Genomic DNA, 26,482 nt, shown 5'->3' on the forward strand with positions numbered 1-26,482 from the left:
AGCCGATTAATGTCCTAGGAATTAGGAGAAGCAGAATTAAATCTCGTTTGCTTTTCCAAGGCTCGTGATATGTGCTATTGGCCCAATCATTGCTGGAAGCTGCCAGGTTCCGTGGGACTTTCCTGGCTTTATGTGGGGCCATCCACGGTGTTCCTGTCCGAGGTGGCTTGTTCGCCCTGTCTGTGTGGGGCACTCCTGTGGTCTCTTTCCCCAGGAGCCTTTTGGGGGTAGCCGTCCCAGCCACCTTGCCGGGCATCTCTCAGAGTGAGCCGGTGGAGGCCGGGCCGCAGGGCAGGTGGGCTGTTAGCTGGCACTGAGCTCCTGGCCGGCCTCTCTCATCTCTAAGCTGGGCTTTCTCAGCCTGCTGGTCAGATCCAAAGAACTGCCGAGAAACTGGAGGTTCTCCAGCCTTCCTCACTGCCATGGAGATCTGACCATCCTCATTGTGGGCCAAAGAAAACAGGATCCACTTCCCCATATTCCAGAAAAGCCCACTGTTTCCATGTCAGTGGAATTTCCATCTAATGCTGTCATTGCTGCTGTGGTCAGCCCAGATGTTTGCCAGCGCTGCTTTGTGGTCAACAGAAAAGAACTCAGCAACATATAATTTTTAAAAAGTAATGTGTATTATTTTTCCTGAGTTATACATGATTAATGTAAAAGAAATTAGAAAATAGAGAGAAATTTGTAGAAGAAACTAGAAAGCCTGATTCTGCCACCATGAGATGACGCTGTGGTGAATGTTTGTAGCAGCTGCGTGTACTGAGGATGTCTGCAGTGGGCGTGTTTGCTTTTCCATCCACAGCGAGTCCTCACTCAGTGTCACCCGCCCCGAGGTCCTTGGAAACTGTAACTTTTTTTTTTTTTTTTTTTGAGAGGGTCTCCCTCTGTCACCCAGGCTGAAGTGCAGTGGCGTGATCCTGGCTCACTGCAGCCTCAATGTCCCTGGCTCAAGTGATCCTCCCACCTCAGCCTCCCGAGTAGCTGGGACCACAGGTTTATGTACCACCATGCCCAGCTAAATTTTGTATTTTTTGTAGGTACAGTCTCCCTACGTTGCCTAGGCTGGTCTTGAACTCCCAGGCTCAAGCTATCCTCTCGTCTTAGCCTCCCAGACTGCTGGGATTTCAGGCATGAGCCACCACACCTGGCCAGAAACTGTGACTTTAAGCAAAATGACAAACAGCAGGCCCTTGAATAAAGATTGTTTTGTTCAACACCTTTGTGTTATGCCGTGGATGAGAACAGTAGTTGGTTTCATTTTATGTCTTTCCCTTAAAGTTGCACTGAGAAAACCTTTGCCGTCAAGATGGTTATGTGAGGCCTGGGCCGCAGCAGAACACCTGCTACCCTGTGTCCACCCTGGGTGCTGTGATCTGGTGTGACAGGAAGCAGTGATAGCTGGTGATTGCTTTATTTTATTTATTTATTTATTTTAAATAGCAAAACATTTTAATCAGCTAATTCTAAAAATAACGGAGACATGTTATATCTGGTGCCACCTCCTCAAAAGTTTACTGCAGATTAGACAGGCAGACTGCAAAGTACCAAGCCAGACATTAAATGTTTTTTGTTGTTTTTTTGGCCTTTTTTTTTTTTTTTTTTTTGAGGCGGAGTCTCGCTCTGTCGCCCAGGCTGGAGTGCAGTGGTGCGATCCCGGCTCACTGCAACCTCCACCTCCCGGGTTCAAGCAGTTCTCTGCCTTGGCCTCCGGTGTAGCTGGGACTACAGGCGTGTGCCACCACACCCAGCGTGATTGCTTTAATTTCAGCTTCTTAGATTATGGTTGCTGGTCATTTTCCGTGTACATACTGGTCATTTATTTTTGTGAATTGCCTGCGTATGGTTTTTTTTTTTAACCACTTCTATTGTAATTTATCTTTTCTGTACTGATTTGCAAACACACTTCTTAAACTAAGAGCCTTTATCTTTCCTTCATGTTTCAAATATTTTTCCAGTTGGGCTGTTTGTGTTTATGGCTTTTGCCCTACACAGATAGCGGCCTCCCACGCCCCACAGCGCTGTGGCCGCACAGGCCCCGCGAGGCCCGTGTGCCGGTCTGCTCTCTCGGGATGCGGCCCCATGGTGGATCTCCCTAAACCCCCGACACCCGCTCCCGCTCTGCCCCACGGGAGCCATGGGAAGACGTGGCGGGAGGCGCGGGAAGAGCGCTCAGGCTGCCCAGGCGGCCGTGCCCTCCCACTGAGGGGCCCTTCCCAGCTTCCGTGAGATTTGGAGACCTTGGCCCGGGAGGTGCCGGCGCGGGGAGAGGGGTGAAGGGTCTTCCGTGGCTGGCTTTTCCTCTCGGAGCCGCACCACGAAGACGGAAGCCCTGCTCGGCATCCTTGTCGTCGGAGGACGTTCCTCCCTGATTTTCACAACGGATTGTTTAGCGTAGCTTTTGGTGGTGGCGTGTGCGCTTTTCTTTCTGGCATCTCAAGGCATTTTGGCGGGAAGCTAGGGGCGGCTGCGTGGGGATTGCTACCACATGCGCTTGTGCTGCCAGAGCTCTTCCACGGACTCAGCCCTGCCTCGGCCGGCGCGAGCTCCTCCGTCTCCCGTGGGCACCCACTCGCCTCTGCGCTTGAGGCAGATTTGCGTAGCCTCCGTGTCTGGGCATGGAGGGCCCGGGAGAAGGTGCCGGCATTGGTGTCCTCCCCACGCTGCCCTCCGGTCATTACTGTGGCCCTGGACCCAGCCCAGGGCCCGGCGAGGCGGCGCTCGCACTGGCATTTGTGGAGAGAGCGGAGGTAGAGTCTGCCCGTGAGGAGGTGAGGATGGAGGTGGTTGCCTGGTAGACAGAGATATGTCTTTGCTGGCATCTGGACCGAAAGTCACCCGTGGCGCCAAGACGCAGAGGCACGTGGGAATCGGGAAGCTGTTCTGCCCCAGGGCCTGGCGGGTGGGAAGGGCTCCGCCGCCCGTGGAGGGGTGAGTGGGGAGGGCCTGGGGGTTGGAAGGGCTCCATTGCCCACGGTGTTGTGAGTGGGGAGGGCCTGGAGGGGGGGAAAGGCCCCGCCGGCCACCGAGGGGTGAGTGGGGAGGGCCTGGCGGGCGGGAAAGGCTCTGTCGCCCACCGAGGGGTGAGTGGGGAGGGCATGTCCACCTGTTCCGTGTTCACACCTGCAGACTAAACTCACCGCACTCCAGGGTGGGGAGCGACTGCATGCTGAGCTGCAAGTCAAATGGAGTGTTACACTCTAGCCTTTACAAAAATGAGCAGTGAAAGTGTTTTTTATATGCTATTAGGAACCACACAGGAATGGGGGGCCTCGGGGACCATGCGTGTGGGCTGGATTTCCAAGGTGATCTTCAGGCCTGTGGTTTTCAGCCTGTTGGGATTAGGACCACTTGAAGAGTCTTAATTCTTTTATTGGATTAAGGTATTTTAAAATTGTTTAAAACAAATACATGCTTTTCATAAAAGTTTAGGTAATGCAGATATATAGAACTTCTGTCAATATGGTGGATTGGTCAACATGGGGAATAGTCCCTTTTGCCTCAAACACATAAAAATACCGGAACAGGCTAGGCGTGGTGGCTCTGAGCACTTTGGGAGGCGGTGGTGGGCGGATCACCTGAGGTCAGGAATTTGAGACCAGTCTGGCCAATATGTTGAAACCCTGTCTGTACAAAAAATAGAAAAAATAGCTGGTGTGATGGTGGGGCGCCTGTGATCCCAGCTACTCAGGAGGCTGAGGCAGGAGAATCGCTTGAACCTGGGAGGCAGAGTTGCAGTGAGCCGAGGTTGCACCACTGTACTCCAGCCTGGGCGACAGAGCGAGACTCCGTCTCAAAAAAAAAAAAAAAAAAAAAAAGCCTGGGAGAAATATCACAGCCAAATTTTCTAGCATAGCTAATTCAAAAATAGGTGGTAAAGAAGAGACCCAGCAGCCACACCAGTGAGGGAGGTGCACACTGGATGGCCCCCAGCAGCATCAAAGCAGGTATACACGGTAGGGATGGGTGTGTCAACAGTGACAGGGCAACCTGGGTGATCTCAGACACTCAGGCAGCAGAGAGTGGAACTCAACTGCCCTCCCAGCCGAGAGCCACTTGTCTTTAAAATGGGAGGTACGAAATCCTCTTATCTGGCTGAGACACATGGCAGGGAAGCTGGAGTGGATAGAAAGCCATCCGCACAGCATCAGAACCCCAGGCAGATTTGCACTGCCCCCGCCTCACGGGAACCCCCAGTTGACAAGTCAGCACACCCGTGCGTTTGGGCCGTGAGATTCGTGGAGTCCTCAGCAGATAGATGCAGAGCTGCCCACAGGGCCCGCCAAGGAGAGCAGCCCCCCTCTGCTTCCTCCCGGGGTGCGGGACACAGCTCCCCTCTGCTTCCTCCCGGGGTGCGGGACACAGCTCCCCTCTGCTTCCTCCCGGGGTGCGGGACACAGCCCCCCTCTGCTTCCTCCCCGGGTGCGGGACACAGCTCCCCTCTGCTTCCTCCCGGGGTGCGGGACTCCAGTGTGGGACACAGCCCTCTTCTGCTTCCTCCTGGGGTGCAGGACACAGCTCCCCTCTGCTTCCTCCTGGGGTGCAGGACTCCAGTGTGGGACACAACCCTCTTCTGCTTCCTCCCAGGGCATGGGGCTCCAGTTCGGGAAGGTCTTCCCTGCAGGCCGCTGGTGGGATTCAGGGAAGAACTTGCAGACTGTGCATCACAGTGGTACAGTTGTGGGGAGAGAACCGCTAGTGTTCGTAAGATTGTCAAAAAGAGTTCAGAGCCCTGTCCAGTAGTTCTGTCTTGTTGACTGAGCTTTTAGCCTGTGCTTTGCAGCTTGTGGCCAGCATGGTGTTGGAAGCTACAGCCAATTCTGTGATTGGGAGACAGAACCTTCATCTTGTGGTTTTATTCTCTGTAGAGTGGGAAGAAGCCACCAGCTTCTCTGGGTTAAGGGGCAGGAGGCAGAGTCATGTCTGTTGGTGGTTCCGCAGTCACTGGCTTCTGTGTAGTGGGTTCTTGGTAAATGGCAGTTTTCTCTTTTTTGCAGGTGGGACCGTATTTGTTGACCTGTGCGGAGCTGGGTGTCTGTGAGCGCCTCATGGGCTCTCTCCCGTTCCTAGGCGGGCTGTGGAGTGCCCACTGCGCTTGGGGAGAGTGGGTTGCAGACGGGGGTAAGCGGCAGTTTTTCCGGGTGGGTGTCGGCCTTGCTCACAGTGCATGTGGACACGTGGCTTCCTCTGTGGCTCTTTCCTTTCCTCTCTTCTCTTCACGGTTCTGCAATACAGAGCATTGGAGCTTCCTTCCTTCCTGGAGTCGAGTCTGTTCTTTCCAGGCAGAGCTGACGCTGCGCAGGCAGGGGAAGAGGCTGGTGCCGGCAGGGCTGCGCTTCGCCGTGGCCTGGTGTAGTCCCAGTAAGACCTGCTGTGGGGGCTCCTGGCTGTGGTCACGGTGGGCAGGGAGCCGCATCCCTCTGTCCGGCCTGGCTGTGTACCACGGTTTGGCTTCCTCTTTGTGTGTTCACCTGGCCCAGCTGCCCCTCGCCACTGCAGAAACAGCATGGAGGGAAGGGGGCGGCAGATTCAGACTTGAGGTCAGTTGGTCTTTTGGGAGCTGGGAGCGCAGCCAGGGATTCCCCTCCGGCAGCACCGGCATCTTCTCTGGTTTCCTTTCTGGGCGCACCCCACACCCAGTAAGTCCTGTCTTGTCTACCTTTGAAATACACCCTGAGTGGGGCCCTTCTGCCCGCCCCAGGCCCGTCGCCCTCACCAGGCTGCACCTGTTCTCCCGCCTGCCTTCCTGTTTGCTCATGTGGGCGGGGCTCCTCCCAATGTGTCAATCCGTCTGTGCTGCCAGCAGACTCCGTGGAAGCTCTCGGCCCCTCCGGCCTGGGTCTGGCCCCTGCCTGCCCCTCCCCACGTCGATCCCCTCCTGCATCCTCTCCCTGCTACGCTGTCCTGGCCTCTCTTGGTTCTGTCCTCTCCCCCACATGGCACCCAGAACACAGGGGCCCTGAGAAGCGCTGGATGGACGCGTCTCTGGGGCTTTGCTCTGGCTGGGTCTGGATGGCCCTCTGATGGCCAGACACACACACCCTTGAGTCTGTGCAGGGACCAGGTGGCTGTCTCTGTTTGGCGAGTTGGCGGTGGCATCTGCACGTGGAGAGTCTGCATGGCTGGCAGAGCCCGACAGCCTGAGTGCTCGGCCAGGCAGCGTGCGGGACTCAAGGATAGGAGCTGTGAGCAGCAGGGAGAAGCTACTTCTGCAGCGTCTGCACTGTGCATGCCTTGGAAACGCTCTGCATTTCCCGTTCGTCTCCTAAGTAAACAGCATCGAAATCATACAAGGAAAAGTTGAGCAAGGAAAGCAACTCCCTCTGCCCCTTCACCTCTCACCTCTCCCCTCCGTGTGCTTCTCTCTGTTCCTGTGATATGGACGCGTCTTTCTGACACGGCCGAACACTCAGCATAGATTTGATTTATACATGGCCTTTTAATATCATTCTTAATTTAATTTTAAAAACAAAGCCTTTTCCTCCTCTTTTTATTTTATTTTATTTTATTTTTCTTCCTCTTTTTAAAAGTAAAACACACCCATTATGAAAAATACAGAAAACATGGAAACGTTTAGAAAGAGAAATGTTAGCCAAGCATGGTGGCGGGTGCCTGTAATCTCAGCTACTCAGGAGGCTGAGGCAGGAGAATTGCCTGAACCTGGGAGGCGGAGGTTGCAGTGAGCCGAGATCACGCCACTGCCCTCCAGCCTGGGCGACAGAGCGAGACTTCGTCTTAAAAAATAAATAAATAAAATAAGAAAGAGAAATATTTGGTACATTTTCACATGCTTCTAATTTTTTTTCTAAGTATTTTTAAAAGCATGGTGGGCCTCCAGGTTTTGCATGTCGTGTCACCACAGTAATTTGTGGAGTGAGTAATGATCAGGATCTCACAGTTCATTGATTCCTTTGCTGCTTTTGAGACTGAACCACAGGCCACCCCATGAGGCAGCCCCTGTTTTTCTCAGGCACCTGCTCTTAGAGGCTGGGGCGTCACCCTCGGGCTCCAGAAGCCTGTTCCACAGCCAGCCGGCGGCAGAACCAGGCCGGCACCCTGGGTCTCCTGACTGAAGCTGTTTCCGGGGCTGTCTTCTTGGCGTCGGAAGGACATGTCACTTGGTCACCATATTGAAATTGCTGGTCACGGTGTACGTTTGGTATTTTAAGCTGAAGTGAGATGTTATTCCAGAGGGGCCCAGAGCCTGTGGCATGTCCATGCTCCTGCCCCAGCCCTTTTACCCAGGATTGTAACGCCTCTTCCTTCATGACAACTATTTTTCTTTTATAAAATTGCGATACATAGTAAGAAAATAGAGAGTGCAGAAGCATAGGCTTCCTGTCTGTCCTTCTCTTCTGCTGCGATTATCTCCACTTCCTGACTGTTCAAAGGAAGCCTCTGAACTTATTGTTCTCAGTTAAGTGAACTAACATCACATTTATTCAAGGAAGCTTATTTCATTATAACATTCACTCATGTTTATAAAGAATATTAGTCACTGGCTAAGCGGATAGTGTGCTCCAGAAAGTTCTTCAGTTTTGGGTCTAAAGTACCAGAATGGACAGATGAGGTTGCATATTTGTACAGTCTTTTCAAAATTATTTTTGTAGTGGTATGAGCAGATTTCCCAGGACGGAGCATTCACAGCTGGGAAAACAGTTGTTGCTTTGAAGATGGTTTTCCCAGGCACCCGACTCACGTCTCCTGCTGTCAGGCGCATAAACAGTGTCTAGTTTAAACTTGCTGCGCTCCTGGTAATTCTGAGTGGCACGGGGTGGCCTTTCCACGTAAGCTGTGCGAGCCCCTCGGGAACACAGTCTTGCTGACCTGGAGGAAAGCTCTGCTGTGATTTGCCCGGAGCTGCAGTAGTGACGTGCGGGCATCAGGGTGTGCAAGCACCTTGGAGCCACCGGCCTCTCAGGTGTCTGAGCTTTCATTTGCTGCTCATAGATGACGTGAATGTATTAGAGATGGGTCTCACTGTTTCCCAGGCTGGAGTGCAGTCACTGTTCACAGGCATGATCATAGCTCACCGCAGCCTCGAACTCCTGGGCCCAGCAATCCTCCCGCCTCGGCCTCCCGGGCCGCTGCACGCGGCGGATGATGCTTTTAAAGGCTGGTAAATAAATCCAGTGCTGAGGCCCTGCCCACGGTTCAGGACTCAGCATAGATGCCACCTCAACACAGGTACTTGGGTCCCGCCTGGCAGTGTGAGATGGTAACGAGATGGGGCCGAAACCTGTGGGTGCCACGGCAGAGCCTGGGGGGTGCCAGCATGGGGCTGGTGCTTAGGTGGCACGGAGCACAGACCCTGGAGCTTGGTGGGAACTTACTCCCTGGGCAGGGGCCAGCGCTGCTGTGGGCCACAGGCCGGGGTTCCTTCCAGCTCTCCCCTGCCCCACCGGGTACCCTCCACGCTGCCTGGTCCTTGGGAGCCCACCCCCAAGCTAGTTCCGGGTTGGGTGCCCTCTGCACACCTGTGTCTCACCGTGAAGTGGGTACAACCACAGACCCGTCTCGGGCCGGGGAGATGCCATGAGAGTGCACAGGAGATGGAGCACAGCCCTCTCCTGTGTAGGGTGGGGACATCACCGTGTTTAAACTCGATCATAATGAAGGTGTGGTCTGAATTTCTGAAGTCAGGCTTTGTAGCAGGAAGTCTGGCTTTGTCAGCAGTTTCATCAGCAAATGTCTCCTGATACAGTTGAACTTGGGAAATGGAAATACAAATAAGGGCTAATTTGTGTGGTGACAGCCTCCTCAGCTGCAGATATGCTGCCAAGAGGACTGCGTGTTTTGTGGGGTGTAAGGTCATTCTAACGACTGTTGTGTGAATTGCGCCTGATAGCTGGGGTTTTCCTTAAAGAAGCCGAATGACCGTGTCTCCCCGCGCGAGGGTTTTTCTCCAGTAGCCGCTTCCACTTCGACGCTTTCACCCGAGAATCTCAGCCCAGGGGATGAAGCTTTCTTCCTTGCCTAGCATGGACACTTGTCTTTTGCCACAGAGTCGGGTGTGGGAGGAAGTTTAGTTTGGATAGCCACGTAAACACCTTTCCCTGCGGCCTGCAACGTTCCACACCGTTTATGTGTGAACTGGCCGCACCTGCGCCTCCCAGACGGGGCTGCCAGGGAGGAGGGCCCGGGAGACCCCGTGCAGACCCCGGCCTGCACGCCGCAGAGGTCTGCTCTCAGACATGCGGTGGGCTCCGTGTCACAGGTAAGGGGTTGGGGTCTAGACAGAAGCAGAGTGTCTCTCTCTTCCCGCTCCCTGGTGTACCCACCTCCCTGCATGGTGTTTCTGTTCAAGCTGCTGCGGGGGACAGGGTTTTTTTCCTCCAGACTCTATTTTGCCACAAGGAAGAGCTGCTGTCCTTTTTCTTACTGAAGCCCCCGATTCTGTGTCTGATGTCGCTGACGCTGTGCCTGCTTTCCTGCCCGTGTGCAACTTCCCAATCCCACCACACATGCTCACTTCCCAAGAGTGAGGCAGGCACCGTGCTTGCAGGCGGCCCACCCTCAGGGAAGAATCACGGGAAAGGGGCACAGGATCACGGTTCAGTGGGTCACCCGTTCTCCAGGTCGCCCGCTGGGGTCTCTTCCAAGTGTACCTTCCTTTCTCTCCTAAAGCTTTTTAATAAACGTCCACTCCTGCTCTGAAAAAAAAAAAAAAGTTTTAAAAACAGGTGAATGGAAGGTGGGCGTGGTTTGAAACACCCCTTTGGTTTTACCAAAGAAGCAAGACCATTCCCTGTGGAAGTGACAGTGATCTGGTGTTGGACTCCAGCGTGGCCGGAGCTGTGAGCTTCACAGTTGTGGATGAGCGGAAGAACTTGATTGTGGCTGCAGACGCCGACTTTTCCCTTCTTCTCCCCCTCCTCTTATTGTAAGATACGCAAATCAAGAGCTGTCCGCAGCTTTAGTGGGACTGCACGGTGGAGAAGGGAACTGCCACCACCGCTGGGCCCAGCTCCTCGCCTCTCTCTAGAGCCCTGTGCCGGGCGAGCAGCTCTGAATAATGCGGTTGGCTTTGCCTGTGGGTGGACTTTGGACGGAGTTTGTGTTTTGCCGTTTTTTTGTGTGTTTTTCTTTTCTGGCTGGCTGCACTTGGCACCGGCCTGTTGCCTGTAGCTCTGGATGGTTAATGTAGGTGGTGCACGTGCCCCAAAGCCAGGTCTGTGGTCAGGGGACATGCTGCCCAGCCCCTGAGGGGAGAGCGCTCTGCTGCGACGGTGTCTATGGGCAAGACCTTCTGCATTTCACACGCTGCCAAGGCACTGCAGCTTGTTCCTGGCTCGGCCACTGCCTGTTGAACCAGAGAGCAGTGTGAGGGTGGCCCCAGCGAGCCGAGACTCAGGAGCGAGCCTCGCTTTCTGGAGGCCGAGCAGGGCTTCGTGCTGTGTCCGCAACGCACACCTCCTTGCTTGTGATTGCCTGGGGCAGCTGACATCTCCCTGGGCCTGCGGCCGGCCCCTCATTGCAGAGAGCTGCGGGCTGCATGGATACCGAGGCTGGGAGTTCAGGCTGCCGTGGCCGTGCTGAGTGGGCCCTCTCAGGAGGCGCGCCGTGGGCAGGGCCGGGTGCTGGGACACGGGACGGTCCATCCTGCAAGGAACCTGAGCTGTTGCGTGAAGGCTGATCCCGGCGAGAATCAGACAGGAGGCCGAAGGTGCAGAGCTCTAGAAGTTGTCCAGGAACAGCCGGGGAAGGGGCGGGAGCAGGAAGGAAGGGGCTGTGTGTAAGGAGCCGCTCACTGTGTCGTGTTCAGAGGCTCAGTCAGCAGATGCTCACATTCTACAGAGCCAGCCCCTGGTCCAACGCCGCACGCGCCTGCTCTGAGAGTAGCTGGGCCCCTTCCGGGACTCCCAGCAGCTGACTTCTGGCAGTAAGTTTCAGGTGGAGTCCACCCCAGTACCTGGGCTCAGCAGCACACCAGCTTCCGGGGCCCTTTTGTTCCTGGGCTCAGCAGCACACCAGCTTCCGGGGCCTTTATTCTGTGCTCCTTTGGCTTTTTAACCCTTGTTCCCAGGCTCCATCCTCCACCCACCAGACCATGGCAGAAGTCAGACCAACCGCAGCAGCTGACGTTTCCCGGCAACACAGCCTGGGCGTGTGCGAGAGCGGAGTCTGCAGGAGTGTGCGCACTGCCCTCGTGGCGCACGTGTCACCTCAGGGGCCACCATGACACTGGGATCCTGTGTTCCCTGACATGGGCTGTGTCCTTCCGAGTGGACCGTGAGCCTCCCTGATGGGCTGTGCCTGCGGTGGAAGGGCCTTTGCAGACCCCGCCTAGGCCAGGAGCAGGGGCGCACGGGGCTCTGTGCCTGCGTCTGTGGGCCTCCCCCATCTCTGCCCCTCAGCTGTTCCCAGGGGACTTGCTGATGGATGTAGACGCAGCTGTCCTTTCGGGGTGTCGTCTGTGCCTGTGGGCGAGATGGGTAAAGTGCTCAGAAAAGGTTTTTTTTTTTTACCACAAGAAGCCCCTGTGGAGGCAGGGAGGCAGAGGGGACAGTGAGGGGCTCTGGCTGGGGACATTTCACAGATGGCCCCTCCCCCAGCCCCCACTTTGTTTCCACTAGAGCTGGGTCAGCCGACTTACCACCTGCCAGAGAGCCAGGAAGGCAGGGGCTGGTCACGTCTGGAGCAAAGGTCTCCAGCCATGGCTTCTCCAGGGTGCACGGCCCAGGCTCCCCAGCTGATGCCGCTTGAGGAGGTGGAGTCTTTTCCTCCGCAGGCTCAGACAGAAGCTCCTGCCGCAGTGATGGGCCGCGCGCCTCAGAGCTCAGACCTGTCCCGGGTCTGTGCAGCCTGCGTGTGGCCTGCACCCACAGCTGTGGCTTTGCCTGCCTCTGGTGTCCACTCTCTCCCAGAGAATTGGTCACTAGCCGGATGTGAAGAGCGAGAGCGGCCTGAACAGCAGCACCCAGCCTCTGTTGGCTCCAGTGGGCTGGCAGCAGCTTCAGGAGGCCTGAGAAGAGGCCCAGTGCCAGCAAACGAGACATGGGGCTCCACTGGGGGCTCATATGGGGCAGGGTGCAGTGGTGGCCGGCTGGACAGGAGAACGCACCTGCTTGAAAAAGGCATGTGGCGTGTATAGCATTTCCACTCATCACCCTCCACCTGGCAACCTTCATTTAACCCAGAACACAGGCTCTCCCTCCCATTTGGCCTGCGGTGCACAGAACGGGGACGGGGGCTCAAATGTTCCTCTTAAATGAGAAGTGGATTATCCAGTTGTCCATACCCAGGTTCCATAGCTCAGATTGGAACTCCGAACCCACCCTCAGATGCATGTGTTGCACGGCGTCACTCAGGGTTTGCCGTGGCCAAGTCGCCGCCATCAGGTGCGTCTGCCACACCGTGGCCTGAATGATGTACCCTTGTCTACTGGAGTTCTGAGCAAATCACCCACTGAGAAGTGTCTGCGAACAGCACACAGCCGCCCAGTGAGAAGCGTCTGCGAACAGCACACAGCAAACGAGACAACAGCTTGTGTCCTCACGTGGCCACATCTGTGCACAGGTCAGACGGCAACACCCAGGCAGCCTGACCCAGCCCTGGCAACCGAGCTCTGCAGGAGGCGGAGCTGGCATCTCCACTTTCTGAGGCAGTCCAGAGTGACTCAGTCAATTCAGCTTTAATTTTGACTAACATTCTTTTCCTCCATTTTTAATTTAAAAGCACATCCAAAGATACCCCAGGTAATGAGTTTCCCACCATGGAGAAGAAAATTAAAGCTTGAGTTACCAGGCAGTGAGTGAGAAGAGAAAACTTTAATTAGAAGCTTCACAATAAATGTTGGAGGATGGCGTCTAGGATTCCAGATGGTGGAAACCCTTCCGCTCTTAGGAAATGTTTTGTGGCTGCTAACGAAGTGTGTGTGGAGTGTTGGGCTGGCGTCCCCATGGCCCACCAGCATGGGGCGGCCGTTAGCCAGCACTGTCCGATGGTGGCCTGTGCTTCAGAGGGACAGAATTGGTCTGCAGAGACCAGCAATGCTCTGGAAGGGAAGGCCGGCTGCAGGAACATGACAGCGACACTCTGGAAGGGAAGGCCGGCTGCAGGAACACAGCCCGGCGCTTGAGTGGCTACTGGGGTCTCAACGGCAGCTTTACTGAGATGTAATTTACATAGCAGAAATCCACTCTTCTGAAGTGTGTACCTCGGTGATTTTTAGTCACAGGCTTGTGCAGCCATCGCCACAATCTAATTCTAGAACGTTTTCTTCACCCCCAGGGAAACCCCATTGCCCGTCAGCAGTGGCTGCCCGTCCCCCACTCACCCCAGCCCCCGCAGCTGCTTCCCAGCCTTCTGTCCTGTGGACCTGTCTGCCCTGCACATTTCACGTCAGCGGACACACGTAGTGGACACTGTACTCGTGTCTGCTTTATCTCACCTAGCGTGGCAGCTTCACTCATGTCTGCTTTATCTCACTGAGTGTGGTGTCTCCACTCATATCTGCTTTATCTCACCGAGTGTGGCAGCTCCACTCATGTCTGCCTTATCTCACTGAGCGTGGCAGCTCCACTCGTGTCTGCTTTATCTCACTGAGCGTGGCAGCTCCACTCATGTCTGCTTTATCTCACCGAGTGTGGCAGCTCCACTCGTGTCTGCTTTATCTCACTGAACGTGGCAGCTCCACTCATGTCTGCTTTATCTCACCGAGTGTGGCAGCTCCACTCGTGTCTGCTTTATCTCCCTGACTGTGACTTTATCTCCTTGACCATGGCGTTTCCAGGTCCACCGGGCTGTAGTGTGGTCCACGCTTTGTTCCTTTTCATGGCAGAGTAATATTCGGCTGTTGGATAGACTGATTTTGTTTTTCCATCTATCGGCTCATGGACATCTGGGCTGTTTCCACGTGTTGATTCCTGTGGACAGTGCTGCTGTGGACATTCACGAACAAATGCTTGCTTGGATGCATGTTTCCTCTTCTTTGAGGCTGATGCATGGGCGTGGAGTGGATAACATTTGTCCTGTGCGTTTGCTGTGCACCCACCCCACTTGCTGTGTGCATCCTGCCTCCACGGAGCTTCTTGGGGGTGACTCGCACAGTCCTGTCTCTTCCCTCTGTGCACTCCAGTGTGGGCTTCCTAAGAAGCGTGGTTGCCCGTCTCAGGAAACTGGACGTTTTCCCTCTGCACACTCCAGTGTGGGCTTCCTAAGAAGCATGGTTGCCCGTCTCGGGAAACTGGACGTTGAGGCAGCACTTTTATCTCCCAGGGTATTCCATTCTTGTTGACTGACCCCATAAAATCCTTCATGACATTTTTTTCCTTCTGGTAGAGCACCCGTCTAGGATCCCTGTTGCGTCGAATTGTTACATCTCTTTCCTCTTTCTGAGTTTGGGACTGTTGCTCTGCCTTTGTCTTTTGTCACGTGGACATTTTTGATGCATCCTGGTTCCCCATCGTCCCTTCCTGTTTATCTCACATTCCCTCCTGATGAGACTCAGGCTGTGCGTTCCTAGATCACAGCACGAGACGCACCCTTCTCAGGGTGTAGCATCTGGACTGGCCTCCTTGTTGGTGCTGTCCATGTGATCACCCAGCGAGGGGCTGTCCCGTCTCCGCTGTGTGGTGACCTTCCCCCGAGCACTAATGAGCCATCCGTGGGGGACAGGTAGGCTCTGCAGTCCCCTGCACCTCACTGCCCCCCGAGATTTGCCCTCCATTTGTGACTGTTACCTGCCCCCGTCTCCCTCTGAAAGGCACAGAGTGATGCTTTTCCAACTACTTTACCAGCCAGCACTTTATTAGAAACGAGACTCTTCCCATTCATGCATTCTTTCATTTTATTTAAATTATATTAGGTCTGTTTGTTGTTGGAGTGGACGTGTGGACTTCTGCTTTTCGTGGTCTATCACGATCGTCTCTTCTTACTCATCTTACTGCTCACGTTGTGCCAGCTTTGTTGAGGACACCCTGTGTCCTTTGGGTGTCACCTGACGTGCTCTTGGAGCCTTTCTTGCCTCAGCCAGAACCACCTGTCCCAGGCTCATCTTGTCTCTCCCTGCCCCGGCCAAAATCAGCCGTTTCTCCCGGAGTCCTGGGCCCTTCTGGAGGGTGGCAGTGTTTGGGGCCAGGCCCGGTGCAGGTGGGCTGCAGAGATAAGAGCTTGGAACATGTGAGCATGTGTCTGTGTGTGTTCAAACATGTGCACACTGTAGACATGTACCCACAAGCACGCTCAGGATGTGCACACACAGACGTGTGCGTGTACTTGCATAGTCTGTGTGCTGCTTCTTACTTTAAATGTCTGGGTTAAGCCTTGTCCTCAGCCCTGACCCGTTCCCATGGGCTCCCCTCGCCTGCCCTGTCTCCCGCCTCTGCCAGGAGTGGAGCCTCCTCACATTGCCTCATGTGCCCAGTTCACAGGGCGTCTAAGATGGCTTCGGAATGGCTTCCCACCCCGCCACAGAAACACCCTCCTAAGAAGGTTTCTTTGTAGTTCTCTCCCCCACCCTGCCCCCCAAGACTGCAGGTGAGTGGGCGTGTGAGCATAAGTGAGCCCACCACTGCCGCTTCTCACTGAGTGGGAGGTGCGGGGCCTGGGAAGGGCGGGTAGGCCGTGTCACTCTCGTAAGGTCAGGAGTTAATTGTTAAGCACAAAGAACGATGAGGTCATGTTCAGTGCTAACACGGGGGTTTTTCCCATGCTTGCAGCTACATACTTTTGAGCTCTTTATGGGGTTTAAAAAGCACTTATGTATAGGAGAGTTGGGTTACCAGGAAACAACAGAGCAGTTAAGACGCCTTGATTTTATCTCACCGTGAGCCTGCCAAAAATAATTACATTTGCCCTGGCTCCCAGGCAAGCGCTTGAGAAGGGCGTGTGTGGCTGGGCCGGCGGCACCCGCAGAGTCCCTGCCCAGCCTGCTGGTCTCTGTCCTACAGCTCCCAGCTCTGGGATCTCAGGGTCAGGGACTCCAGGGCCCAGGGTCCAAGGCTGGCTCTACTACGTGGGGACCTCAGTGTTGCACCTGCCCCTACCGCAGCCCGGTGGCTTGACTGCTGGGTGCCTGTCACTCCTGTGACTGGCCTTAGAGCAGTGCCGCTGCCAGCTTCACAGGTCGAGAGTCTGCTTCCGGCGGCTAGATGGCGGCGTGTCAGCTCTGTCTGCCCAGAGCCTTGGGCAAGTCCCCAGAAGAGACCTGGTGGAGAGGAGTGGCGTAGCGGGGTGGCCTAATGCTTCCACACACTCACAGCCGTGTCTGGTGTGGGCAGGATGGAAGCCGCGTCTGCGGCAGGGAGGGAAGGATGCCACAGTCAGCACTGTTCCCTGTGGTGGGTTGACGTGGAGGAATGAGTTGAGTCCTGTCCCTGATTGATGCCTGGGGCTCTGTTCAGAGGCAGTTCCCACCCAGATCACCTTAGGGGAGCCCTCCCCGCTGCCATCCCTGCACTTCCCTCACAGCAGGCTTTAGCGGAGGATGGGCTGGTGACCTTGGGTAACCCCTCAATGCCTATGGCCCCCAGCTCTGTATGATTTCTGCATGGCGTGCTTTTGCCAGTTAGACACCAGGGGTTGCTGAGTGCTACAGAGCGGGCAGGACCATGGGCTTCGAGCCAGGAGAGGGTGGCCGAATTCCTGGCTGTGTCACCCACCATTTAAGGCTTCGAGCAGTGACTGACCCTTCTAGTGCCTGTTTGGCGTGGCGGGGACAGCGCTCACCCCGCGGGGCTACTGTGAGGGGCAGGGACCAGACCACATTCTGCGTGGGTCTCCCCATGTCAGCTCGTCAGAACTGGAAGTCAGAAATGCTGGGTCTCTGGTCTGCGTATTTTAAAGCGTCTGCCCTTGCCCCTGTTGAAGCTGCGTGAACAGGACTGTGTGTGGGGAATGCCTGACAGGTGATTGGGTGCCTGGTGGTGGAGCACTCACCCCACCTGCTTTCTGGGACTTGGATGGTTTTTCCCCATCAGCAACACTGAGGTCAAATGGGGGGCTTCATTGAAGCATGCATCTTGTAAAGAGAGTGCCACGGTGTGTGTGTGGGGGTGGGGTTTGGGGGCTGCTGCATGACTGTCCTGGGTATTGTTGTAAAGACAGCGCCCAGGTGTGGGGGGATTTTGGGGGGCTGCTGCCTGGCTGTCCTGGGCATTGAGTGAGGACATCCCTGGGGAGGAGGGCAAGTCTCGTCCCTGGGGCCTGGAAGGAGCTCCAGAGCACGGCTGTCAGTGTGATGGCTGTGTCCTTTTAGCTGGGGTGACTTGCAGGGCAGGCTCTGGAGGGGCAGAGGGAGGGGTGCGCCGGGCCTGAGTTGTGGCTCAAGCCACACACGGTGCTCTGCAGGACTGTGCCACACGTGAGTCTGGCTTCTGGCTTGGCCACCCCACAGCGATCTCCACTTCCACGAGACCTGTTAGTGTGTGGGAGCCGCCCTGTTCCCAGGCTTCCCGGCGGGCCATTTGTGAGGAAAGCAATCCTGATAGAAGTGGGCACAGAGGCTGCTCCTGCAGGCCATGGTCTGGGCAGCGCTCTCTTCCTGAGGAGCCCGGCACCACGGTGCTGGGGTCATGGAGAATACAGGCCTCACCTGCCTGAGTGACCCAGGCTTCCCACACCCACCGACACACAGCTTCATGTCCCACAGACGGGAGGAGAGTTCCCTGGGCTCACTGTGGCTGCGTTCAGTCTTCATTGTGCCGCATCCATTCACCACCTGCTCTTTTGTAGATGTTTTCTTTAATTGGCCTTTTCTTTCAATATATTTGCATATCAAACTGTATGTTATCACAAATAAAAAACAGTATCACAGCTTTAAACAGAACAGAACCGCAAACACGGGAAAAATGAGGGGGTAGTGCAGGCGGCTAGTTCCCTTCACCCACACATCCCGACTCCCTGCACGGGTTTCTGTGAAGATGGAGAAGCAGGCGCTGGTTCAGGTATACCTTGGTAACATCAGGGACAGCTGCTGCCAGGTGGGGGAGGCAGGAAGGAGGGAGCAGCACCAGGATCCAGCCCCGGCGATGGGAGGAGGAGCAGGAACCTTCCCAGCCGGCTGCTCCAGGAGCGCCTGGGTGCCACAGAGCGCTTGGGCCTCGCACGCAGCCGAGAGCCTTCTAGAAAGGCAGCTTAGGTCACACAGGCTGCTGGACAAGGCTGAGCCCTGCCTTCTACATTCATGGGAAGCTCGTCATGGCACCCCAGCATGACACAGAAGTGCCCCCATGGCATTTTGGACAGCCTGGAAATGCCAGGTTAGGTCCAGCTGGCCGGACTCAGAGGCTGGCCTTGTGAGAGTTTTCAGGGTGGCAGGGAAGGGCTGTGTTTTCTGTGAGGAGGGAGGGATTCTCCTGAGAGCCCCATGCCCACCCCACGTCCCACCCCACTTGGCCGACCCCCAAGACAGAGCCTCTGGAAGGATCCGCACATGACTGTTTTATTGACAAAGGCTGAACATCACCAGCCTCGTCAGCTTTTCTTACATTTTATGGGAAGGTTTTTACATCATCACCGCGGTTGTCCCCAACTGTTATTTCTGTAGAAGCAAATTCGTCAGCCACACGTGCTGGAGTATTTCATTGTCCTGGCACCTGACTAACCCACACAGCAGCTCGCACGGTCCCAGTCCACATGAGTGCAAGTTGCCATGATGATGTCAACAAGCAGTGACTGAACCACCTCAGAGCAGACGGCGGGCGCTCCGCAGAGGGGCCCTCCTGCCACCACGGGCCGGGCACTCTGCAGAGGGACCTTCCTGCCGCCATGGGCCGGGCACTCCGCAGAGGGACCTTCCTGCTGCCCCGGCCGAGCGCTGGTGCTCCTCGTGGGCCTGGCAAGGCCGCACAGCACCATTGCTGCCGTCCTGGAAGATGGAGGACGCTCAGGCGTGCATCAGAGCAGCGCGTTTTCCTTTTCCCCTTTAACACGGCGGTGCGCTAGCTAGCTCAGACCGTGGGCACAGAGGACACACCACGATGTCCAGCTCAGACCCACCAGCACCTTGTGTTTCCAGCGTTAGTTCCCGCACGGTGGCAGATTTGCTTTAGGGTTACCATGTAACTGAGGCGCTTCACCCACAGTGGCCTCTCCATGTGGCTTTCCTGGTCGATGATGTCAGAAATGTTTCCTGTGGCAGCAGGCAGGTGCGGCAGCAGGCAGGGTTGGCGGGGAGGAGCTGGGCGTCAGGCTGGTCACCGCTGGCCTTTGGACCCTGTGGGGTGAGTGCTTTGGGATTGTAGCAATTCTGTATGAGGAGGAGTGCAAGGTGACCAGTCGTGAGGTTTCCTTAGCAGCCCCAGGGTGACCAGGCAAGTGTGACCCTCGCGAGGCCCCGAGGAGCCAGAATCCACATCTGACCGCAGTTTAGAGACATGACATGGCCGTGCCTTGTGTCCACCCAGGTGCGTGCAGCTCCCGAGTCGCACCCTGGCTGGGCCTCTGCCGCCAAGGCTGTCTACACGGCACTGCTGAACCTCACATCCGACTGCTCGGTGCTGTCTGGAATGACGGCCTTCAGGGCAGCATGACAGAAGCGGTTCAGGGCCGGCAAATTTGTTTTCTGCTCAATGTACAGCCTCAGCTTGTCCCTGAAGGTCTCCCCGAGAAAGCTGTAGATGAGGGGGTTTAGGCAGCTGTTGGAGAATGCGGCGAGGTTGACAATGTGGCCAGTGAGCGGGTGGGCATGGCGGAAAGACTGCTTGCAGGGAGCGGCCCCAGGCTGCGTCCGCTGCAGGAGGTGCACGCTGATGAAGACGTTCTCCGGCAGCCAGCAGACGAAGAAGACCAGCACCACTGCGAGGATCATGCGGAGCGCCTTCTGCCGCCGCGGCCGCAGCCCGCGGTGCCGGTGCGCCCTGACCAGCACCCGGACAATGAGGGAGTAGCACAGGCCGATGATGGCGAAGGGCACGATGAAGCCCAGCGTGACCTCGAGCCACTGCACCTCCCGGACGTCCGCGAAGCAGAAGCAGGCCTCGTCGGTGTGCTGCAGGTGCACGGCGGTGAAGGGCACCAGCGTGGCCGACACAGATGCCATCCAGATGAGGCCACAGCTCAGCCGGGCGTGGTGCTTGGTGCGGAAAAGGCTGCAGCGCATGGCCCTGGCCAGGGCGATGTAGCGGTCGAAGCTCATCCAGGTGAGGAAGAAGACGCTGCTGTACATGTTGACCTGCAGGAAGAGCGACATGAAGGTGCACAGGACGGCGATGTCGTAGTACCGCTCGTGCAGGTTGAACACCTCGATAAGGGAGTCGGCCACGAGGATGAGGTCCGCCACCGCCAGGTTGATGAAGTACAGGTCGGGGATGGTCATCTTCTCGCGGAAGCTGATGTTCACCACCAGGATCAGGATGTTGCCCACAAAGCCGATGGGGAAGAGGAAGATGGTGTAGAGGCATGAGAGAAACAGGCCGATCACGTACTGCTGGTGCTCCGAGAGCTCGCCTGTCCCATTGGCCAGGGCGGTGCCCAGGAGCGGGTGGGACAGATTGAGCTCGGGGGAGGTGGTGTTGGGGGCCGCAGGCTGCACGGTGCCCGGGTACATCTCCAGGCCCACGCCCCGGGCTTGGGAAGTCACATCCATGTCTCTGCACCGTTGCAGCTTCAAGATTTGCCGAAAGGCTCCCAGAGCTCTGTTTTAAACGGTGAATCCATCTTTAGAAAGAAGCGTGATTCTCCTTGAAGTGAGCCGGGCATTTGTCAGACAGGAAACTCCCCAGGAGGAGCACCTGTGGTGGTTTGGGTTGGGTTTGTTAACTGCAGAGAGTGGGAAGAACAGATGCTCCGCACGCCGGCATGGCGCATCCGTGGAGGCGAGGGCCCTCTGCGTGCTCGTCCGGCGGGCGTCCCTGCAGGTGTCGGCCACTGTGCACAGTCCTGCGTGGAGCTGCTCACTCTCTGGGTACCTGGAGAAGCAACAGGAGAGGATGAAGTCTCATCGAGTGGCCCCCGCTTCGGGACAAGGCCCGGTGCCCCTGGCTGGGTGTCTGTAGAGTCTGGGTGTGTCAAGAGCACTGGGGAGGGCCAGAACCTCAGCTTTATGAGCTCAGGAGGTGGCTGTGGTTGAGCTGAAGTAGAAGAGTCACCTGTGGGAAGTACACGGACTTCTTTCCTGCAGGTCCCACGGCCGCTAAGCTGCAGCTGGAGGCTGGACGTGAGTCACCCCCACAGGCAGGGGTGTTCTTTCCCTTTATAGCCACAGAGCAGGCCCAGGAAACAAGGGGCATGTGGGCACGGCCACCCCAGGACAACGGCGTTTGTGAGGAGAGGGGAAAATGCATTTCAGCAGCTGATTGAGAAGTAAGATAGGAAGGGAAAGCCAGTGTTTCTGAGAGAAAGAGTGGGTCCGGAAAGCTGGACGTCGGAGCAGAATCTTCTCTTACGATAAAACAGATCACAAAAGTTCAGCGTTTTCCTCATGCTAGTTCTGTGTTCTAGGTACCAAAAATGAAACTTATTTTCATAATATAGAGTGAAAGGGTCATTGTTTTGGGAAATAATATTTTAGTTTTTATTTCGTGTCTTAACAAATTATTGTAAAACCTAATATGTTTTTGCAATGCTGTTTGTAACCTAGGAAGAAACTCCAAGGAGAGAGTCCCTCCTGAGCTTATCCTCTGCAGGGAGGGAGAAGTGGGCTGTCCGTCCATGGCGGTGCCCTGGCTCTGCCCCCAGTGGGAAGGGTCCTGTCACCTGCCCCGTGTCACCCTGGCCCTGCTGCAAGTGGGGCGGGTCCCGTCACCCGCCCCGTGTCACCCCGTCCCTGCCGCCAGTGGGGAGGGCCCTGTCACCCGCCCCGTGTCACTGTGCTCCTGGAAGTTCTCTATGCAGCGGGTCACAGGGGTCTCAGCCTGCAGACACTGGCAGTCTCTGCGGACATGGGGGCTGTCACAGGGGGCTGCTGGTGGGGCCACAGCTGCCACTCAGCTCCCTACAGTGCCTAGAACAGGTGCCCAAGCCCAGCAGAGAATTACCTGGCCCAGATGGCGCTGGTGCCCTGGAGTAAACTAACACTTCAAAATGGGTTTGAGTTGTTTTTCCTTTGGGAATTTTCATTTTACCCTTTGAAATCATTAGGAGTTATTGTTTTTAAGGTTTTTTTTTTTTTTTTTTTTTTTTTTGTCACCCAGGTTGGAGTGCAGTGGCACGATCTCGGCTCACTGCAACTGCCGCCTCGCTGGTTAGAGTGATTCTCCTGCCTCAGCCTTCCGAGTATCTGGGATTACAGGTGTGCACCACCACGCCTGGCTAATGTTTTATATTTTTAGTAGAGATGGGGTTTCACCATGTTGGCCAGGCTTGTCTCGAACTTCTGACCTGTAGTGATCTGCCCGCCTTGGCCTCCCACGGTGCTGGGATTACAGGTGTGAGCCACCGCGCTGTGCCAGGGGTTATTGTTTTGAAGTGCTACAAAACCAGACTAGAGATTTATTGACCTATCGCTTGAAAATACTTATTAAAAAAAAAAAAAAGGCTGGTCTGTAACCCCAGCACTTCAGGAAGATGAGGTGGGAGGATTGCTCAAGTTCAGGAGTTCGAGACCAGCCTGGGTAACATGGCAAAACCCTGTCTCTACTTAAAAAAAGACAAAAAAGTAGCTGGGCATAGTGGTGTGCGCGTGTAGTCCCAGCTACTTGGGAGGCTGAGGTAGGAGGATCGCCTGAGTCTGGCAGGTAGAGGCTGCAGTGAGCCGAGATCACACCACTGCATTCTAGCCTCAGCCGAGATCACACCACTGCACTCCAGCCTCAGCCGAGATCACACCACTGCATTCTAGCCTCAGCCGAGTTCACACCACTGCACTCCAGCCTCAGCCGAGATCACACCACTGCACTCAAGCCTGAGCAACTGCAGAGAGGCCCCATCTCACAAAAAGGCAGGTGGGGAAGACAAGATGAATCACTGCCTCTGTGTCAGTGATTCTAAAAGGACTCAATAACCTTCACTTAGCTGGGGCTGGTGAATTTGATTTTGGTTATTTTGCACTCTCGATTCATCTTTAGTAGATAATACCATTGAGCAGCATAAATGCCTCTGCTCTTAGGCTCTGTCGGGAATTTGAAAGACTCCGCATTTCGCCTCTGTATTTAATTTCTTAAAAACAGCACAGAGGACTTGTTTTGCTCTTTAAATGTAGAAATTCTGGAAGGTATTAGACCGCAGTGTGGCAGGAAGTTTAAAGGTGGGCAGAACCCTTAACTTACGTTTATTTTCTTTCCTAATTTTGTTAAATGAACTCCAAGGGAAAAATAGTTTAAAAACGAGTCATTCATTTCTTTCCCATGTAAATTGAGTCTTTTGATCCTTGGCAGACACCGAGAAGATATGGGACCTGGTGTCTGATGTGTCCTAGTGTCTGATGTGGTCCTGGGCGAGAGGAACCCACTGTGCTATTCATCACTGGCCCCACGTCCTCACTGGAGGTGGCCATGGAGTTATAAACAGCGCAATACCTCATTTCAGATTTCCTCAGCTTGTCATAGAGAAATAAAGCCACAGTTTAGTCAGCTGTATTAAGTCTGCATCTGTCAAAAGGCGTGTGGCCCTCCCAGGACTTCAGGGTTGGTGAGAGTGACTGGGGCGCCGCAGGGCAGGGCAGAGTGGGCACCCTCATTTTCTTGAAGTGAGACACGTTCTTGCTGGGACAGAACGTGACGGAATACTGGGTCCTACTTTCAGCACGTGTTAGAAAGGCCGTCCAGGCAAAGCCCCTGCTGCGGTCACACTGAGACCACCGGAGCTCCGTGGGAGAGGGGTCTGTAAGGCCCCCTGCTGTTGAGGTCACACTGAGACCACCGGAGCTCCGTGGGAGAGGGGTCTGTAAGGCCCCCTGCTGTTGAGGTCACACTGAGACCACCGGAGCTCCGTGGGAGAGGGGTCTGTAAAGCCCTCTGCTATTGAGGTCACACTGAGACCACCGGAGCTCTGTGGGAGAGGGGTCTGTAAGGCCCCCTGCTGTTGAGGTCACACTGAGACCACCGGAGCTCTGTGGGAGAGGGGTCTGTAAGGCCCTCTGCTATTGAGGTCACACTGAGACCACCGGAGCTCTGTGGGAGAGGGGTCTGTAAGGCCCCCTGCTATTGAGGTCACACTGAGACCACCAGAGCTCCGTGGGAGAGGGGTCTGTGCCTTGAGTTTGGGAAGCTGGGTGCTGCTATCACCAGGGGGTGAGGTGTCTGTGCATGTCTGCGTCTAGCTGTTCCCATAACAGGACAGCGGCCTGGGTGGCACCACCCACCCACTCCTCTAGTCAGTGGTATGGCACCGCCAGGCCGAGGCTGAGTCCTACCTGGGTTGCAGCCCCTTCTGTGCTCCTGGAAGCCTCCTCGGTCAGGCCCATTAGGCCGGAGGTGCACTTGGAACCCGCTGCAGGAGGTGTACCTCTGCTGGACCTGTCGAATACCTGAGCAGGGCTGGAGAGAGGAAGAGACCCGCCCTGGGAGCCCGTGAGGGAAGGTTCCCGGCTGGCCGGCGGGTGCGTCCTCCGTCTGAGCCAGTGAGTCTGCCCCTTGGCACAGGGCTTTATAGGCCCCCTCCGCCCGCTCCTCTCTGGCTCCTCTCTGGCCGGGCTCTGGGCGGCCTCCTCAGAAGGCTAGCGTTAACCATTTTTTTGCTGGCCCTTTTTCTCCCACAGTTTGGCAATCAGCTCAGTTCCACTAGACTTGTTTTTATGGAAGTTTCTGGTTTAACTGCTTTTCTTCACCCACAGATACAAACCTTTCTTTAAGTTTGAAGGCATCATACTAGCTATTGTGTATCCTTTAAGCAATAACCTGTCATCCTGGGTTGAAGCAAGCAGTATTCTTGTTTTTGCAACTGACCTGCGTTAAACACTAAATTTCATAGTTAACTTAGTAGCATGTGCATGATACATAAAGAATTTAACTTAGGAATTTCACAGACATTTGCAGAGAGAAGTGTAATCCCAAGAAATAGCAGGCATTTCTGACAAGTAACTTAGGAATCTGAGTATGGGTTGAGCATCTGGAAATCTGAAATCCAGAGTGCCCCACAGTCCGACACTGTTGGAGTGTCGTGGCACAAGTGGAAAATTCCACACCTGACCTCGTGTGGCCGGCTGCAGTCCAGGCACAGTTCAAAGTTTGCTTTATGCATGAAATTATTAAAAGTGTTTTTATAAAGTTGCTTTCAGGCAGTGTGTATAAGGTCTGTATGAAACACAAATGAATTTTGTATTTAGCTTTCTCATTCTGTACCTGCAGATATTCCAAAATCTGCAAAAATCTGAACTCCGAAACTCTTCCGGTCCCAAGCATTCAGACCAGGGACCCTCAGCCGGTAGTTTTCTCTGAGTGTTAGCCGTGCCTCAGGTCCCGCCTCCCGCGCTTGCTGCAGAGGCGTCGGAACTTACCTGCCGTCCAGATGTTGGTGGCCTCTTCCCTACCAGGGCCTCCTCCCCTGCTCATGGTTGCAGATTTCACAGCCTAGTGCAGGCGGAGAATTAACCTCCCTCCCCGGACTCTCGGGGCCACTGAACTGCCTCATGCGCGGCGGCCACCTCCGAGTGCGCCACCTACTGACCATTCGAATTTCACCCGCCGCTTCGGGAACCGACGGCCGCCCCAGGAGGGCAGAGCGAGGTCCCCCAACCCCGCGTGGGCTGTCCAGGCCGAAGGGATCCTCAGGCACCACCAGCCCCGGCTGTCCAGGCGCGGGGGGTGGGGTCTTCCTCAGAAGAGAACTTCAGCGAATCTCACTCCTACTTCTAGGTGTCGTTTTCCCTCTGTAATGTTTTGAAGTGGTGAGACTGAATGCTGAGTGATCCTTTGTCCGCTGAGTGTGAGTAATGTGGCTGCTGCAGCCTGAGGCGTGGTTCAGAGGCCTGCGTGGGCTCCCCGCTCTCCCCCTCTCCCCCACAGGAGAGCTGGTGCAGGCAGAGGAGTGGGGTGCTGGGCCTCCAGGTGCACTCGGCCCCTCGGGACCTGCTGGGGCTCAAGGCATCTGTGCAATAGCAATTTAAAGTCTTTCAGATGTGTATTTTAGGAAATACACACACATTTCCTAAACAGAATGCTGTGTTAATTTTTTAATGGAAAAATACTAACGTGGAGTTTTCTTCCAGCAATAGAAAGTTGACAACTCTAATATGTACCTTTTTGTATTTGGATGATGAAGAGCTGATTTGCTCTTAGACATTTTTTTGATCAGCTGTGAAGTCGAGATGATTTCAGCATTAAAAATGCCCAAGACACCATTTTGAAAGATGTGAGTCATGAGAAAGTACAGAAAAAAGTAAGTAAAATAAAAATCCAAACCTCGAAATAGCCGAGACATGTCACTTAAAAATAGCTGCGCCCTGCTAGTGCAAACCCATGGCATCTGGTCTCTCTGCCCATCCCAGCGGCTGAGGAAGAGTCCAGCTCCCAAGCTCTCCACTCACGTGCCCTGGGTTTCCTGGGGAGCCTGCCCTGGACAGGCGAGTGGCTGATACTCCTAGATTTCCTGCTTGCAGCATAGAGTCAGCGGATCGGGGCATCTGGGTCATCAGCTGGATCGGGGCATCTGGGTCATCAGC

General features: G+C 55.2%; 2 protein-coding genes and 1 long non-coding RNA gene across 13 annotated transcripts in view; 2 read left to right on the plus strand and 1 right to left on the minus strand.

The window, feature by feature from the left end:
* C22H7orf50 (chromosome 22 C7orf50 homolog) overlaps nucleotides 1-26,482 on the plus strand; it is a 145,113-nt gene that overhangs the window by 23,834 nt on the left and 94,797 nt on the right. The gene's annotated exons all lie outside the window — the stretch shown is intronic.
* Nucleotides 18,365-26,188, minus strand: GPER1 (G protein-coupled estrogen receptor 1). 3 transcript variants are annotated; one of them, XM_055260870.2, is made up of 3 exons: nucleotides 25,319-25,951; nucleotides 24,236-24,359; nucleotides 18,365-20,852 (listed from the first exon to the last, which is right to left on the minus strand). In XM_055260870.2, the coding sequence occupies exon 3, from the start codon at nucleotides 20,528-20,530 to the stop codon at nucleotides 19,403-19,405; it is 1,128 nt and encodes a 375-aa protein (XP_055116845.1). In that variant the 5' UTR covers nucleotides 20,531-20,852; nucleotides 24,236-24,359; nucleotides 25,319-25,951; the 3' UTR covers nucleotides 18,365-19,402. The 3 variants fall into 3 exon arrangements, with proteins under 3 accessions (XP_055116845.1, XP_063487172.1, XP_063487173.1); XM_063631102.1 differs by having other exon boundaries at nucleotides 18,365-21,380; nucleotides 24,236-26,188; XM_063631103.1 differs by lacking the exon at nucleotides 24,236-24,359.
* LOC134735552 (uncharacterized) lies at nucleotides 22,048-23,459 on the plus strand. The gene is made up of 2 exons (XR_010118748.1): nucleotides 22,048-22,826; nucleotides 23,259-23,459. It is a non-coding gene; the product is annotated as an uncharacterized lncRNA (long non-coding RNA).

The sequence above is a fragment of the Symphalangus syndactylus genome, chromosome 22, assembly GCF_028878055.3.
Source record: "Symphalangus syndactylus isolate Jambi chromosome 22, NHGRI_mSymSyn1-v2.1_pri, whole genome shotgun sequence".
NCBI classification, from domain to species: Eukaryota; Metazoa; Chordata; class Mammalia; order Primates; family Hylobatidae; genus Symphalangus; species Symphalangus syndactylus.